This window comes from Manis pentadactyla, chromosome 10 (genome assembly GCF_030020395.1).
Source record: "Manis pentadactyla isolate mManPen7 chromosome 10, mManPen7.hap1, whole genome shotgun sequence".
Taxonomy (NCBI): domain Eukaryota; kingdom Metazoa; phylum Chordata; class Mammalia; order Pholidota; family Manidae; genus Manis; species Manis pentadactyla.
In genome coordinates this window covers 8,705,441-8,717,689 of record NC_080028.1, presented here as the reverse complement: position 1 = coordinate 8,717,689, position 12,249 = coordinate 8,705,441, and the positions used below count along the sequence as shown (strand labels likewise).

Genomic DNA, 12,249 nt, shown 5'->3' with positions numbered 1-12,249 from the left:
CTTTGGGGGCCCCCTGGGAGCCCCCAGAGCCAGGAGAGCTGGGTGGGAGAGAGCAGGAGGGGTGGGTTTTAAATCAGCTGAGCAGCAGGTGGCTGAAGGGACCCATCAGAGGCTGCTGGGGGCGTCCATCACTTCTGACTGACTTCATCTCTCATTTCTGGGCATTCAAGTCCACCTCATTGCTCCTGCTCATGTGTCCCTGTAGTCCCCGGGAATACATTCTTTGCATGACCTTAGCTGGGTGCATCCCAGTTCGGAAGCTTCTCCAGGGCTCCTGCTTGCCCCTCCTCCTGGGGTGGGAAGACGAGACGCTCTGGAACGGAGCTTCAGAGCTACTGCCTCCGTGGGGCCTGGAGAAGAGACCAACCCTGGTTGGGACCTGGCGGGGCTGCCTGAAATTCTGAGGGAGTTCCACCTCTCAGGCAGCCCTGCCTTATAGGGGTGACTGGAGATGGAGGTGGGGCCCTATCTGCTCCAGTGCAAGGCCCCCTTCCTGGCTGCACCCCCTGCCTTCCCCAGACAGTCTCCCCAGTGTGAGCTCATCCGCCTTGTCATGTCTGACTGCAGCTTTAGCCATAGCACGTTCCCCAAATGTCAAGGTGATTCAGTCCTTCCTGCTGCGTGAGCCTGGGTACCCTGGCTTCCTGGTGGGGAGAGAGGGCGTGCTTGGACCGCTGGGGCAGCGCCCCATCCTGGGCTGGTGGGACCTTGACCTAGGGGCTCAGAGCAAGCTGGTAGGTGACCTGAGACAGACCTGCTGCTGGCCTCCCTCGGACGCCTTCCTGGGGAGGCTGGGTGATGGACCCATAAGGAGGGACCCCAGACAGGAGAAGGGCCCAGGCTCTGTTAAGTATTGCCAGTCATCCACTAGTTTGTTCGTTCCGCGGCACTGCCAGGAAAGCCTGCACTGCACCAGGCCCTGAGTCGAGTGCCGGAACCGAGAAGGGAGGCAGGCCCAGCCCTGCCCTTGAGGAGCTCAAGTCTTGTGGGGGAGGGTGGGCTACAGCTGACGCAGCGCACACAGCACCTTAGGGGCCATGACAGAAGGAAGCCCAGGACACTGGGGGAGGCTAAACGGGGCCTCTGATCCAGCCTGGAGGAGGATGGGGGAGTGGGAGGCTCAGGGCATCCAGGAAGGGCCTTCTGGGCAGGGGCCGCTCACAGAGACCCTGAAGGAGACAGCATTCGGCCATGGGAGCACCACAAAGCACTAGGCTTGTTAGAGCAGCCTTGAACTCCAAAAAGGGGCTGGAGAATGCCATGTGCTGCTCCTGCCAGAGCTAGGGGTGGGCTTGGAGTCCATAACTCTCTGCATGACCCCAGGCAGGCTGTAGTCCCCCGAGCTCATAGTTAAGCGGGGAACAGTGATGCACCTGGCTTGCTCCAGCTCTGGGCAGGATTGGGTGATACACAGCCTGAAGCCCGCTAGCCCCAGCACACAGTAGGTGCTCAATAAATGTGCCCTGCTGTGATTACTGCTGCAGTTGTTGGGTCCTGGCCCTGTCGCAGGAGAAAGGGTCTAGAGAGCAGCGCTTGAACAGCCATGCTGCTGTGTACCCTCGCAAGGTCACCTGCCCATTATGTTTCTCAGGTGAGGACCCCCAGCCCCAGAGGCAAAGCACCCTCAGCCCTCATATCCAGGTCCCCAGTGTGCCCTCTGATTGGAAAGCCCTGCACTCATCTTGCCTGAGGCTTGCATTTTACAGACAGGGACATGGAGGTCCAGAGGGGATGGAGGAGCAGCCTGGGTCACCCAGGGGCAGCAGGGCAGAGGCAGGCTGGGTAGAAGCCCGGCAGGGGTGAGCTCCCAGGACAGGGTCCATGCCCTCTCCTCATGAGCCCCCACACAGGCCTGGCACAGAGCTGGTCCCCAGGAAATGCTTGTGGGGGACATGACCAAGAGAGTAATGAGGCAGGGCATGTTTTATCTGGGAATTTTCCCAGAGTGTTTTGGGTCAGGAAGTCCCCTGGCATCCCCAGAAGTCCAGGTCCCCAGTTGTGCTGTGGGAAGAAGAGGGAAGGCAGAATCTGTGTCTGGGGCTGTGGCCTGTGGGAGCCTCCTGGTAGGCATCCTGGAGGAGGCACCACATCTCTTTTCACTGGCAGGTCACTGAGCCCATTCATAGGCTTAGCAAATGCCAGGAGGGGCCTGCCCTGCACACCTGGTACTAACTGGATAGCCTTTCCCCACACACCCAAGCACATATGAAGCCACACAAGTAAACCCTTTCTGAGGGAAGCTTCTCATATGGATGCCCGGCTGAGGCCAGAGGGAGGCAGGGATGGGTGGAACTTGGGGTGTGAGTGGGGCTGGGCCTGCCTCCCTGGCCACAGCTGCCTCCTGCTGGGACGTCAGCGCTGAAGCCAGCGCCTAGGGGCGAGCTTGGAGCAGGTCCACTGGGGCCTGAGGAGCAGCCTGGGCACCACGTCCTGGGGCGCTGCCTCCCCGCGGAGCAAGGCCTCAGCGATCTTTTCCTGTCCCCATCTGTGCCCGTGCCTCTCCGTCTCTCTGGGCCTCCACCCTCCCCGCTTCCTCCCTGTGTGCATGTACTCCGGTCGCTGCGTGTGTCTCCATTCTATGAGCCTGTCTCATTCTCTCCTGGTGTCTCTCCATGTCCCTCTGCCCTGGCTGTCCACGGCCCTGCTGTCCTGTGTTACCTGCTCCTGCTCCTGTTCTCCTTTCCGCCTCTGTTTCCGTGTCTCCCTCCCCTTCTCCATCTCTCTGTCTCTCCCACCCTCTGTCTGCTCCATCCCGGTCCCTGTCCTCTCCTCCCGTTGGTCACAGGTGGGCTCCTTCTTCATGATCAACCTGTGCCTCGTTGTCATAGCGACCCAGTTTTCGGAGACCAAGCAGCGGGAGCACCGGCTGATGCTGGAGCAGAGGCAGCGCTACCTGTCCTCCAGCACGGTGGCCAGCTACGCGGAGCCCGGCGACTGCTACGAGGAGATCTTCCAGTACGTCTGCCACATCCTGCGCAAGGCCAAACGCCGCGCCCTGGGCCTTTATCAGGCCCTGCAGAGCCGGCGCCAGCCCCTGGGCCCCGGGGCACCCGCCCCTGCCAGGCCTGGGCCCCTCGCCAAGGAGCCCAGGCACTACAGTAAGTGGCCCTGCCTCCCGTGGCCTCCAGGGTGCCCCACTCAGGCCTCCTGCCCCTCCAGCTAGGGACTCAGAAATAGCCCTGTTTGCACATATGTCTCCCCCTGTTCCCAGTACCAGGGTGAGCATATATGAAGCCCTGTGGTCTCTTCCCGCTGGTGGCTCAGGCCCCTCCCCTTCCTTCAGTGGCCCCTGCCAGTGCCTGGCCTGGGCTCAGCCCTGTCCTGAAGGAATTCCCTTCTGAGCTTGGCGTGTGCATGTGGACTGGGGCTCAGCCTCTGGGATCCACACCTGAAAGAAGTGAGCAACCATCTACCCTCTGTCTTACAGAACTCTAAGACTCCCACCCACGTAGGGCCCAGCTGCCCCGGCACGCTTACTGGCACACCTGGGCAGTGATGCTCACCACCTGGAATGAAGGGGCCCGCCCACCCTGCAAAGGTGTGGCGTGCTGGGGACAGATGTGCCACTCTGTGACCTCTTGCCTCGGGCCCTTCCTCTCGCTCCTTGTCTCCGTCTCCCTGAACTGGAAGTTAGTGCTTTACGCTCTGAATCTGTTCTGGAAAACAGTTCTGAGAAAGGGGCAGAGTGAGATTTCTCCCCATTTTCTAATGGGAAAACTGAGGTCCAGAGAGATGGCTAGGGTCACTTAAGGTCACACAGCGTGTCAGTGACAAAAGCCTCAGGGATGTCAAGGTTTGGGCTTTGCGAGCCCGCCTCCAGGGGGAACTGGAAAGCTCTGCAGGAGGCAGATGGGCCACAGGAGGTGGGCCCGCCCCCAGGGCCAGTCCTGCTGCAGGGTGGTGACAGGAGGGAAGTAGGCATCAGGACTGTATGTACCCCAGAGCAGGTGCACGGCCCCTGGCCTTGGATAGCCCCGGGCCCTCTGCCGGGCTGGTCTCTTCCTCGTTGGAGCTGGGGATGAGGCTTCTGCACAGCGGGAGTCAGCCACCCCCAGGCCCTGTTCTTGGAGTTCTCACATTCTGGAATCTGAAATTCTTGGGAGGCAAGCTGGGAAATTGATGCTCAGAGCTGCCGCCCACCCGTCCTCGGGCACCAGCCATCCAGGCGTGGTCTTGAAGGAGGCTCCAGGTGGCCTGTGGGCTGGCCCGGCATGCGGACCAGGGAGCTGAGGTCTGGGCAGGGCTGGCACCGGAGTTCCTGGATGACACAGGGAGGGGTGTTCACTGCCAGGGGCTTCCAGCTGCACACCACCCTTTCCAGGGAACCTGCAGGGGAGTCCAGGGCGCCTCTGGGGGGAGGTCTTGCCCCCGCGCCTGTGCCTCGGTGCCTTCCCCGTTCCCCAGGTATCCAGTACACACAGGGCTGGGAAGGGTTTTGACTTGTCGCCTGTGCTGAGGCGGGCGAGCCCTGAACTTCTAGCCGCCCCACCCTGGCTCTGGGGGATGAATGAGCCCTTGTCCAGGGTGTTGGGAGACAGCAGAGGCGAGTACAGACACGAAGGGCAGGCATTGCATGCTTTTCTTTCCCTTTAATGTTACATAAGCAAAACGTGTTTATTCTGGGAAAACACAGCAAACACCAAGAAACCAAGCCACAGGGAGAGAACACCTGGCCCCTCTTTGAAATGGTTCACAGATTCCAGACTGGGGTCCAGCCCGCGCCCAGGCTTCTCACCCTCTCCCTGGGGCAACCGAGGGTGGAAGCGTCTGCCAGCCGGCTCCTGGCCCCGCCGGCCCCTCCTGCCCGCCCCCTGGAGCCTGCCCTGGCTCCCCGCTGTGAGGGGGGAGCCCAGGGAGGTCTGGAGCGAGGGCTTGCCCCCTGGCCAGGCTCCTGCCTTCTTCCTTTCTGGAATGTGAGTGGCACGTGCAGGCAGGAGAGTCGAGCTTCCTGAGGTGCCCTGGCTTCCTGTGAGGGGGGTCAGCCCCCCACAGGGGTCCGGCTCTTTCAGCAGTTCCACCTGAGCCATTTCCCAAACTCCAGGGATGGTGGGAGGGCCGGGGGTCCTGGGAGGTTTTGTTCAGCAGCTAACCCAGGGCCATTGCCAGGAAGTGATGGAGAAAGCACCATTCATGGGTGTGCCAGCCCGAGGCCCTGTGTGAGCCAGAGAGTCCTCCCCACACCCCTGCCACGGGCCTCTAGGCCTCACTTTTACACAGGGGCAAACAGGAACCACAGGCCCTGTGGCTTCTGCGTGGGGAGTCTGTGGGTCCCAGGAGCTGGAAACACACACGGGGTTGGGACAGAGTTGGACAGGGTTAGGCCAGGGGCTGGTGTGGGCAGGTGCTGCCCCCTCTGAGACCCTCGGGCTTGCCCTGAGGCACGGATCCGCCTTCTGTTTGCTTTTCAGAGCTGTGCCCGCAACACAGCCCCCTGGACCCTACGCCCCACGCTCTGGTGCAGCCCATCTCTGCCATGCTGGCCTCTGACCTCTCTGCCTGTCCCGACTGCCAGCACGAGGCGGGCCAGCAGCCCTCAGGCCTGGGCAGTGCCGACTCGGGCCGGGAGGGCTCAGGGCCCGGAGGCTCAGGCGGAGGCTCGGAGGAGGCCGACGGGGACAGGGCCCAGAGCAGTGAGGCCGGGGCCTCCTCGGGGCTGCAGAAGGAGGAAGAGGAGGTGTGGGCGGATGGGGCCGCCAGGCTGCGCGGGGGCGTGTGGCGGGAGACACGAGCCAGGCTGCGCGGTGTCGTGGACAGCAAGTACTTCAGCCGCGGGATCATGGTGGCCATCCTGGTCAACACCGTCAGCATGGGCATCGAGCACCACGAGCAGGCCAGTGGCGGCGGCGTGTGGGTATGGGGTGGGGCTCCTGAGCACGGGGTGGGGGGCTGCCTCGGCCCGAGCCGGAGCCCCTCTGGCCGGGGTGTGCTGCACACCCCCCATGTCACCGGCTCCTGCCTGGGGGGGCTGTGTCCCATTCATCCATGTGGCCTTTGCACCCACCCCGAGGGAGAGCTCAGGGTGTCTGCCAAATGGGCGAGCAGGTGCACTGGTGGCTGGCTGGGCTGAGGATGAGGGATCTGCTTCCTTGTTTCCTGAGCAGTTCAGCCCAGACACCAATGCACCCCCCGCTCCCTGCCAGTCCCTGCCAAGTCTAACCTCCATTTGTCACCTCTGCATGAGCCCTCCTGTCCATTCTCCCCAAACGGCTGGAGTGCTCTTTCCTGAGGTTGGGCTCTCCCCTGCCCACAGCCCCCACAGCTCCCATCGCCCTTGGCACAAAGCACAAACCTTCCCACTGCCATTCCAGGCTCCTCGTGCTCTGCCCACTGCGTGCTGTAGGCAGGTGGGCGTCCTCCTGTCCTTGATCCCCGCGTACTCCACCCTCCTCACAGCCCCACGGCACTGAAGGTGGCCCTGAGGTCGCCCTGCACAGGCGGTTCCATGTCCCTTCTCGGCCAACCCTGAGGTTTATTCTGTCCTCATCTCTGGGTGTGCGGGGCGCAGGGGGTGTTGGCTGAGTTAGATGGTGTGTCCCAGGCCCCTTGGGCCATCGAGGGTACTGCTGGGGGTTCAGAGGTGAGAGGAGGTCAGAGAAAGAGTCCCCAAGGAGGGGGATGCGTGGAGGAGGGGACAGCTTCCGGGAGGGGGCAGGGAGGGGGTGCGGGCCACGGCAAGCAGGCACACAGGAGGAGAGGGGGCTATTTGTGGGGACACAGGATGGAGGGCCAGGCGGGTTAGGGAAGATGTCTCAGTCCATAGGTCATGCCAGGTGACGGCCTGGATGGCAACTCCAGCCCTGACTCCATTTGGAAAAATCACTCTTTTCTGGCTCCTGCTGTCCTCCACGCTTTAGGCAGGTTCTGCCCTTTACTTCCACCCCTGCCCTGTGAGGGCACCCCATTTGACAGCTGGCAACCCTGAGGCCCAGGGGGATGTCACTGGCCCAAGGTCCCACAGACAGGGGCCAGATTGGAACCCACACCTTTCTGTGGCAAGACTGACCCTCCTGCAGAAATCAGATCGCCGTGTCCCCTGTGCTTTCCTGCCTCCTCCTTCTGCAGAGGTCCTGTCCCAGCACTGTGCCCCGCGGTGGGCCGTACTCATTTCCCTCTTCATTACTTTGCCAAGCGCAGGCTCCATTCAATTTACTTAAATACGGCCCCTGGGGCTGCCGCGGCTCTCTGGAGCTGCGGGTTTGCCAGCCGTTCCAGCTTAATTAAAAATGTCCCTGGGGAGGACTGGGGGGAAGGCTTTCTGCAGGGTAAAGCTGATAAGCCAGGCAGCCCGGAGCCCCCGCACCTAGAGTCCAGCCTCCTGCCCTCCGCCTGGCCCAGGCCTACCAGGAACAGAGGGGTGACTGGGCCAGCTCTCCTGGGGAGCAGGTGTTGCTGGGATGCTGGCCCTAGTTTCTGAGTGGGGGCCTGTAGCACCAAGGAGTCCTGTCACAGTCCTGCTATATCAGAGCCTGGGCACTGTCCCTGCCGGTGGCTTGCTGGAACCAGCTTGCAAGAGTCAATTTTCTAGCACTCAGGAATTTTGCAAACCTGTTTTTAAACAGTTGGTAGCTTGAAATTGGCCACGGTGGGAGTATTTACACCATGGGAATTGGCATACACTATAAATCAGGGCTGTTTTTCAGAGGCTATTTTAATCCAGTGGTCTACTGGTTTCTGCCTTAGCTGTCCCCCTCAGGGCAACTGCAGCCAGGGAAGCCTCTCCTTTTACCCCAGCCTCAGGCCAGTCCACATAGTGGAGCCTCTTTTCTTGGGGCTGCAGGCACTCCTTGAGCCCCCATGGGGCTGGGAGAGGCAGGTGCCCAGCTTGTTTGCCTCAGAGGGATTGACCCCCGTTTGCTGAGGGCCTACTCGTTGCCAGGCCCCCAGCCTACATGTGCATCTACCTCACAGCCACCCTTACCCCTCCCCACACATTGAAGGGTGCTGTCCAGAGAGGGGAAATCCACTGTTCAAGATCTGGGTCCCACCCCTGGTTCTGCTGTGGACTGGCAGCATGGCCTTGGGCAAGTCACCCGGCCTCCCAACGGTGAAGACTAGCTGGGGGCGGTCAACCCATGGAGGAGCCTGGTGCTCACTAACTTGGAATTATTTATGAATCTTCTGTTTGATTCACCCTTGGGGTGAGTTTACCAACTGCTGTCTGGAGCCTCAAAAAATGAATTAATTAAAGAAAAAGTGAGGGGGAGGGAGAATCTTTAAAATGTTCTTTTTAAAGCAGCTCTGTGTGGCAGCCATTGTTCGACTCAGCTCTGTGGAGGGCCTGCTGGGGAACCACTGGTGTTTTTGCTCCACTCCCCTCCTCTCCTAGACATTGCTTGGTGGGAAACGACCCGCCCTCCTGTTTATTTTGAGCAGCCCTGTCTGAGGTGGCGCCTGCAGAGAGAAGGGCGGCCCGGGGTGACCAGGAGGCAGGGAGAGAAGGCGAGGAGCAGGAGAGGAGGAGGTGGGCCAGCAGGCACAGCCCCTCTCCTGCAGGGATGGTGACTGCAGAGCGGAGGCATTGTGGGGGCTCCGCCTTGCCATGCCCCGGCTGCCCACCCTGCTGACAGGGAGCTTGGTGTGGCCATGTGGGTGGCAGGTGAGAGCCGGGCAGTTGGGACATTGCTTTCCTATGCCATCTGGCCGTCCCTCCCCCCGTCCCTGGTCACCAGTCCTCGAACGAGAGGTTAGATTGCAAGTGCTAGTGGCCTTTAGGTGGTCACCACTGCCAGAATCATGAGGGAGTGCCACCAGATTCCTTGTGGCAGAAGATGCTGTTCCTTGCAGGGACTGGCCCGGGAGGAGGTGACAGGTGCAGGGGGATGGCCAGCCAGAGAGAGTGCTTGTGACCCTTGATGCCGTCAGAGGGTGCTCAAGTCTGTGCCCCTGGATATCCCAGGGAGGAGGGTGGGCCCAGAATAGTCTGTGACTGAGGCTGAGTGACAAACAGGTGGTTGGGGGCAGCTTGGGTGGCCAGATTCCTCCATCATCACTTGCTGTCACATGTGTGACATCACATCTCTTTCCTGTGTGAGATTCACAGCAGCCCTATGGGGCAGGCAGGGTGTCTTACCCCCACTGGGCAGATGGAGGAACTGAGGCTCAGAGAGGTGGAATGACTTGCCCCATGTGACATGGTGCACAAGAGTTGGGCTCTGGGATGCTGAGGTTGAATCGGAGGGTCCGTGAAGCTGACAGGACAGTGCAGGGAGGCCTGGGTGGGGAGACGTGGGTCCTTGGGAGCAGTCTCTGTCTCCTCTGCTCCCCATCCTGGCACTCATGCCCCCAGGTGCAGGACTTCCCAAGCTGGGCAAGGCTGCCCTCAGCCTCATCCTGCCCTGGAATTAAAAGATGCTCACCAAGGTGGACAATAAAAAGTAGAGTGTTGGACTGAATGGGCAGGGGTGCAGGGGCCTCTTGGGGCAGCCTCACTCAGGTTGGGGCATGTCTATGGGCCCCAGCTCCCAAGGGGCTGCATTCAAGGCCTCCTGGCCAGGGGAGGGGTCAAAGCAGTCCTTGTTCTCCCTTTAGCCATCCCTAAGTCATTGCTGACCCGGGTCTGAGGTGACTCTGGGAAGAAGAGGATGGATGGCTCAGTGCCCAACATTCCAGCCCTGTGGGGGCTCAGGGTAGAGAGATACCAACAGGGGCTGCAGTCAGAGAAGGCTTCCTAGAGGCAGTGCTGCTGGAGATGGATCCTGGTGGATGACTAGGAGCTCATCAATGAGGCAAAGGAAGGGATGGTGCTTAACACTGCCTGGCACTTGGGAGGTGCTTTTAACTCCAGCTGCCTCTGTTGTCATGGGGGTGGTGCTGGGTTCCAGGGCTTTCTGGGGGCTGCCAGGTGTCTCTGAGCCTGGCATCAGGCGGGAGTGAGCTGCCCTCTGCCCCTGTCCTTCTGCTTCTGGCCTTACCTCTAGGTTGCAGCGTCTGTTCACCTGCCCTCTACCCTCCAGCCTCTGGCTCATTCTGATTGCCCTGCCCTTCGGCTCTTCCTCTTCCAGTGCGTGGGTCTGTCTGTGCTGCCTCTCTGCGGCCTCTGTCTGTCTGCTGGCTCCCTCCCACTTTTCTGGCTCTGTCTCTGACTCCCACAGTGTCACCATCTTTGTCCTTCATTGTTGTCTTCACCTGTGTTTTTCTCTGTCTCGGCTCTCCACACCCTGCCCTTGCCTCTCACTTCCCGTGTCTGTGTCTGTCTGTCTGTCTCTCTCTCGGCTGTCCCTGTCCCTCTCCACATACACTCCCACTTCGGTGTCTCACTCGCTTTGTCTATATTCGTCTCTCTCGCTCCTGCTTGCTGTCTCTCTCCCAGAACAATGCCGCAGAAGTGATGGATGGTCCGTTAGGAAAAGGTGAACAGGTGTGCACTTGAGGAGAGAAACAGCTGCTGCAAGGGCGAAGGGAAGCATGCGAGTGACCTTTCGGGGAGAGTGCTGGCTTGGCACCACTTGCAGGTGGGAGTGTGTGTGCAGCGTGTGGGGCCCGGTGCGGGCTGATCACCGTTGTGGACTGTCAGCGCGCACATTTTTCATCTCTGTGGACGTTGTTTTGGTGGCTGGGAGCTTAGTGGCTCCGAGCGGCATCTGGGCCCTGGCTCTCCCCACCTAGGGGCCCCTCTCAGGGTCCCACTCCCCTTTTGAGACCATTTTGTGAGTCAAATGTAATTACAGATGGAAATGGGGTTTTCTGCTTTTATCTGGGCTTGAGAGAAACTGACAGTTTTATTAGGTTTCCCAGGCGCCAGGTGGGAAGCTGGCGATTGCTTATTCTGTTTTTCTCTTCTCCTTTTAACACAAATGGAATCAAAGTCAGGCCCCTGAGGCTCCCTGTCAGCCCTGGAGGGGCTGGGCTGGGGTGGCCGGTGCTGGTGGATGGCTGCTGTCTCACCTCCCTGCCCCCGCCCTGGCGGGTCCCTGTACCGGGACACCTTTTCTCCTCCATGTCACCCACCTTCCCCTCTCAGCTCCAGGTCTCTGCTGAGATGCCACTTCCTCCAGGAACTGCTCCCAACCCCACTGCCACCGTTTCCCCAACTTTCCTGTTTTTAGCACCTACGGACTGGTTTGTTAGCTGGCATATTGGGCTTTGCCACCAAAGGTGGTGTTTCTTGGGGGCAGGGAGGGCATCTGATTCCTTTGCTGCTGGCCATGCTGGGGAACCCAAGGCCAGCACCCAGTGGATGCTCAGTGGATGCTCAGCAGACCTGTGGGATGCAGGCAGTGGTGGAGGAGTGAGGGGGTGCACCACGAGTTCAGATGTATGTCATGGGAGAGCACGTTGGAGTCCGATTCGGTGACTCTGAGCAAGCCCATCTCTGAGCCTCAGTTTCTTCATCTGTAAACTGGAGACCCCAGGAGTGGCCTCTCGGGTTGTCTGAGGCATCAGTGACTGTGTTGGTATCGAGCTCAGCATGGGCACACAGTCAGGCCTAACACATGGCCCTTCTCTGTGCTTCAGACAGGAGTGACCTGGCTTGGGGTGAGCAGAAACCAGATACCTGACCCGCCCCAGAGGGGTCAGGGAGGGGAGAGCGGGGCCGGAGCCTCTGGCCCTCAGCAGAGAGGTTAGGAATGGGCATCATCTCTTTCCACCCCCTCGTTTTATGGATGAGGAAACTGAGGCAGGGGTTGCGAAGGACCTGGAGCCCTGCCTCCCGTCATGACCCGTGGTGTGGCCTGTTTCATACACAGGTTGCTCAGATGGCCCCATTTGAGGGGTGTCAGGTGCTGCTAAAAACAGGAGGTAAATAGCTCCTGAGGCAGAGGGTGGCTCTGAGGTCAGGGGGCTAGTGTCCTCCTGACCAGCCGGTGACTAACCCTTAACTTCCCCATTGTCCTCCCCTGAGAAGCAGGTGAAGCGGGCCCCACAGACCAGGTGCTCGGGGGATTAAAGAGCCATTGTGGCACCCAGTACGTGCCTGGTCTCTGTCCCCCCTCCACAGGGCACGGTGGTCTCCAGCCACCTGCAGCCCTGAGACCACCGCTGCTGGGCAAGGAGAGAGGGGAGGGCTCGGGGGGAGGTCTGCACAGGCAGGAGGTAAGGGTGGGAGTCTGGAAGCCTGGCTGCCTGGGTTTGAATCCTGGCTCTGCCCCTTACTAGCATCACAGCCTCAGGAAGGGGACTGGCCTTCTTGAAACCTACTTCCTCATCTGCAAATGGGCTTTTGTGAGGGAGGGAGGACATGATGCCTGTAAGGTGCACAGAGCAGGCCTGCACAAGGTAAGTGCTCACTAGATGGGATAGGGTCACAGG

At 60.4% G+C, this 12,249-nt stretch overlaps 1 protein-coding gene across 2 annotated transcripts in view; it reads left to right on the top strand.

The window, feature by feature from the left end:
* The window catches only part of CACNA1I (calcium voltage-gated channel subunit alpha1 I), a 119,212-nt gene that overhangs the window by 67,159 nt on the left and 39,804 nt on the right, over positions 1–12,249 (top strand). For both annotated transcript variants that reach the window (XM_036891390.2, XM_036891388.2), the window contains exons 9-10: positions 2,786–3,098; positions 5,409–5,830. In XM_036891390.2, the coding sequence (XP_036747285.2) occupies positions 2,786–3,098; positions 5,409–5,830 (735 nt within the window). The remainder of the gene's footprint in view (positions 1–2,785; positions 3,099–5,408; positions 5,831–12,249) is intronic.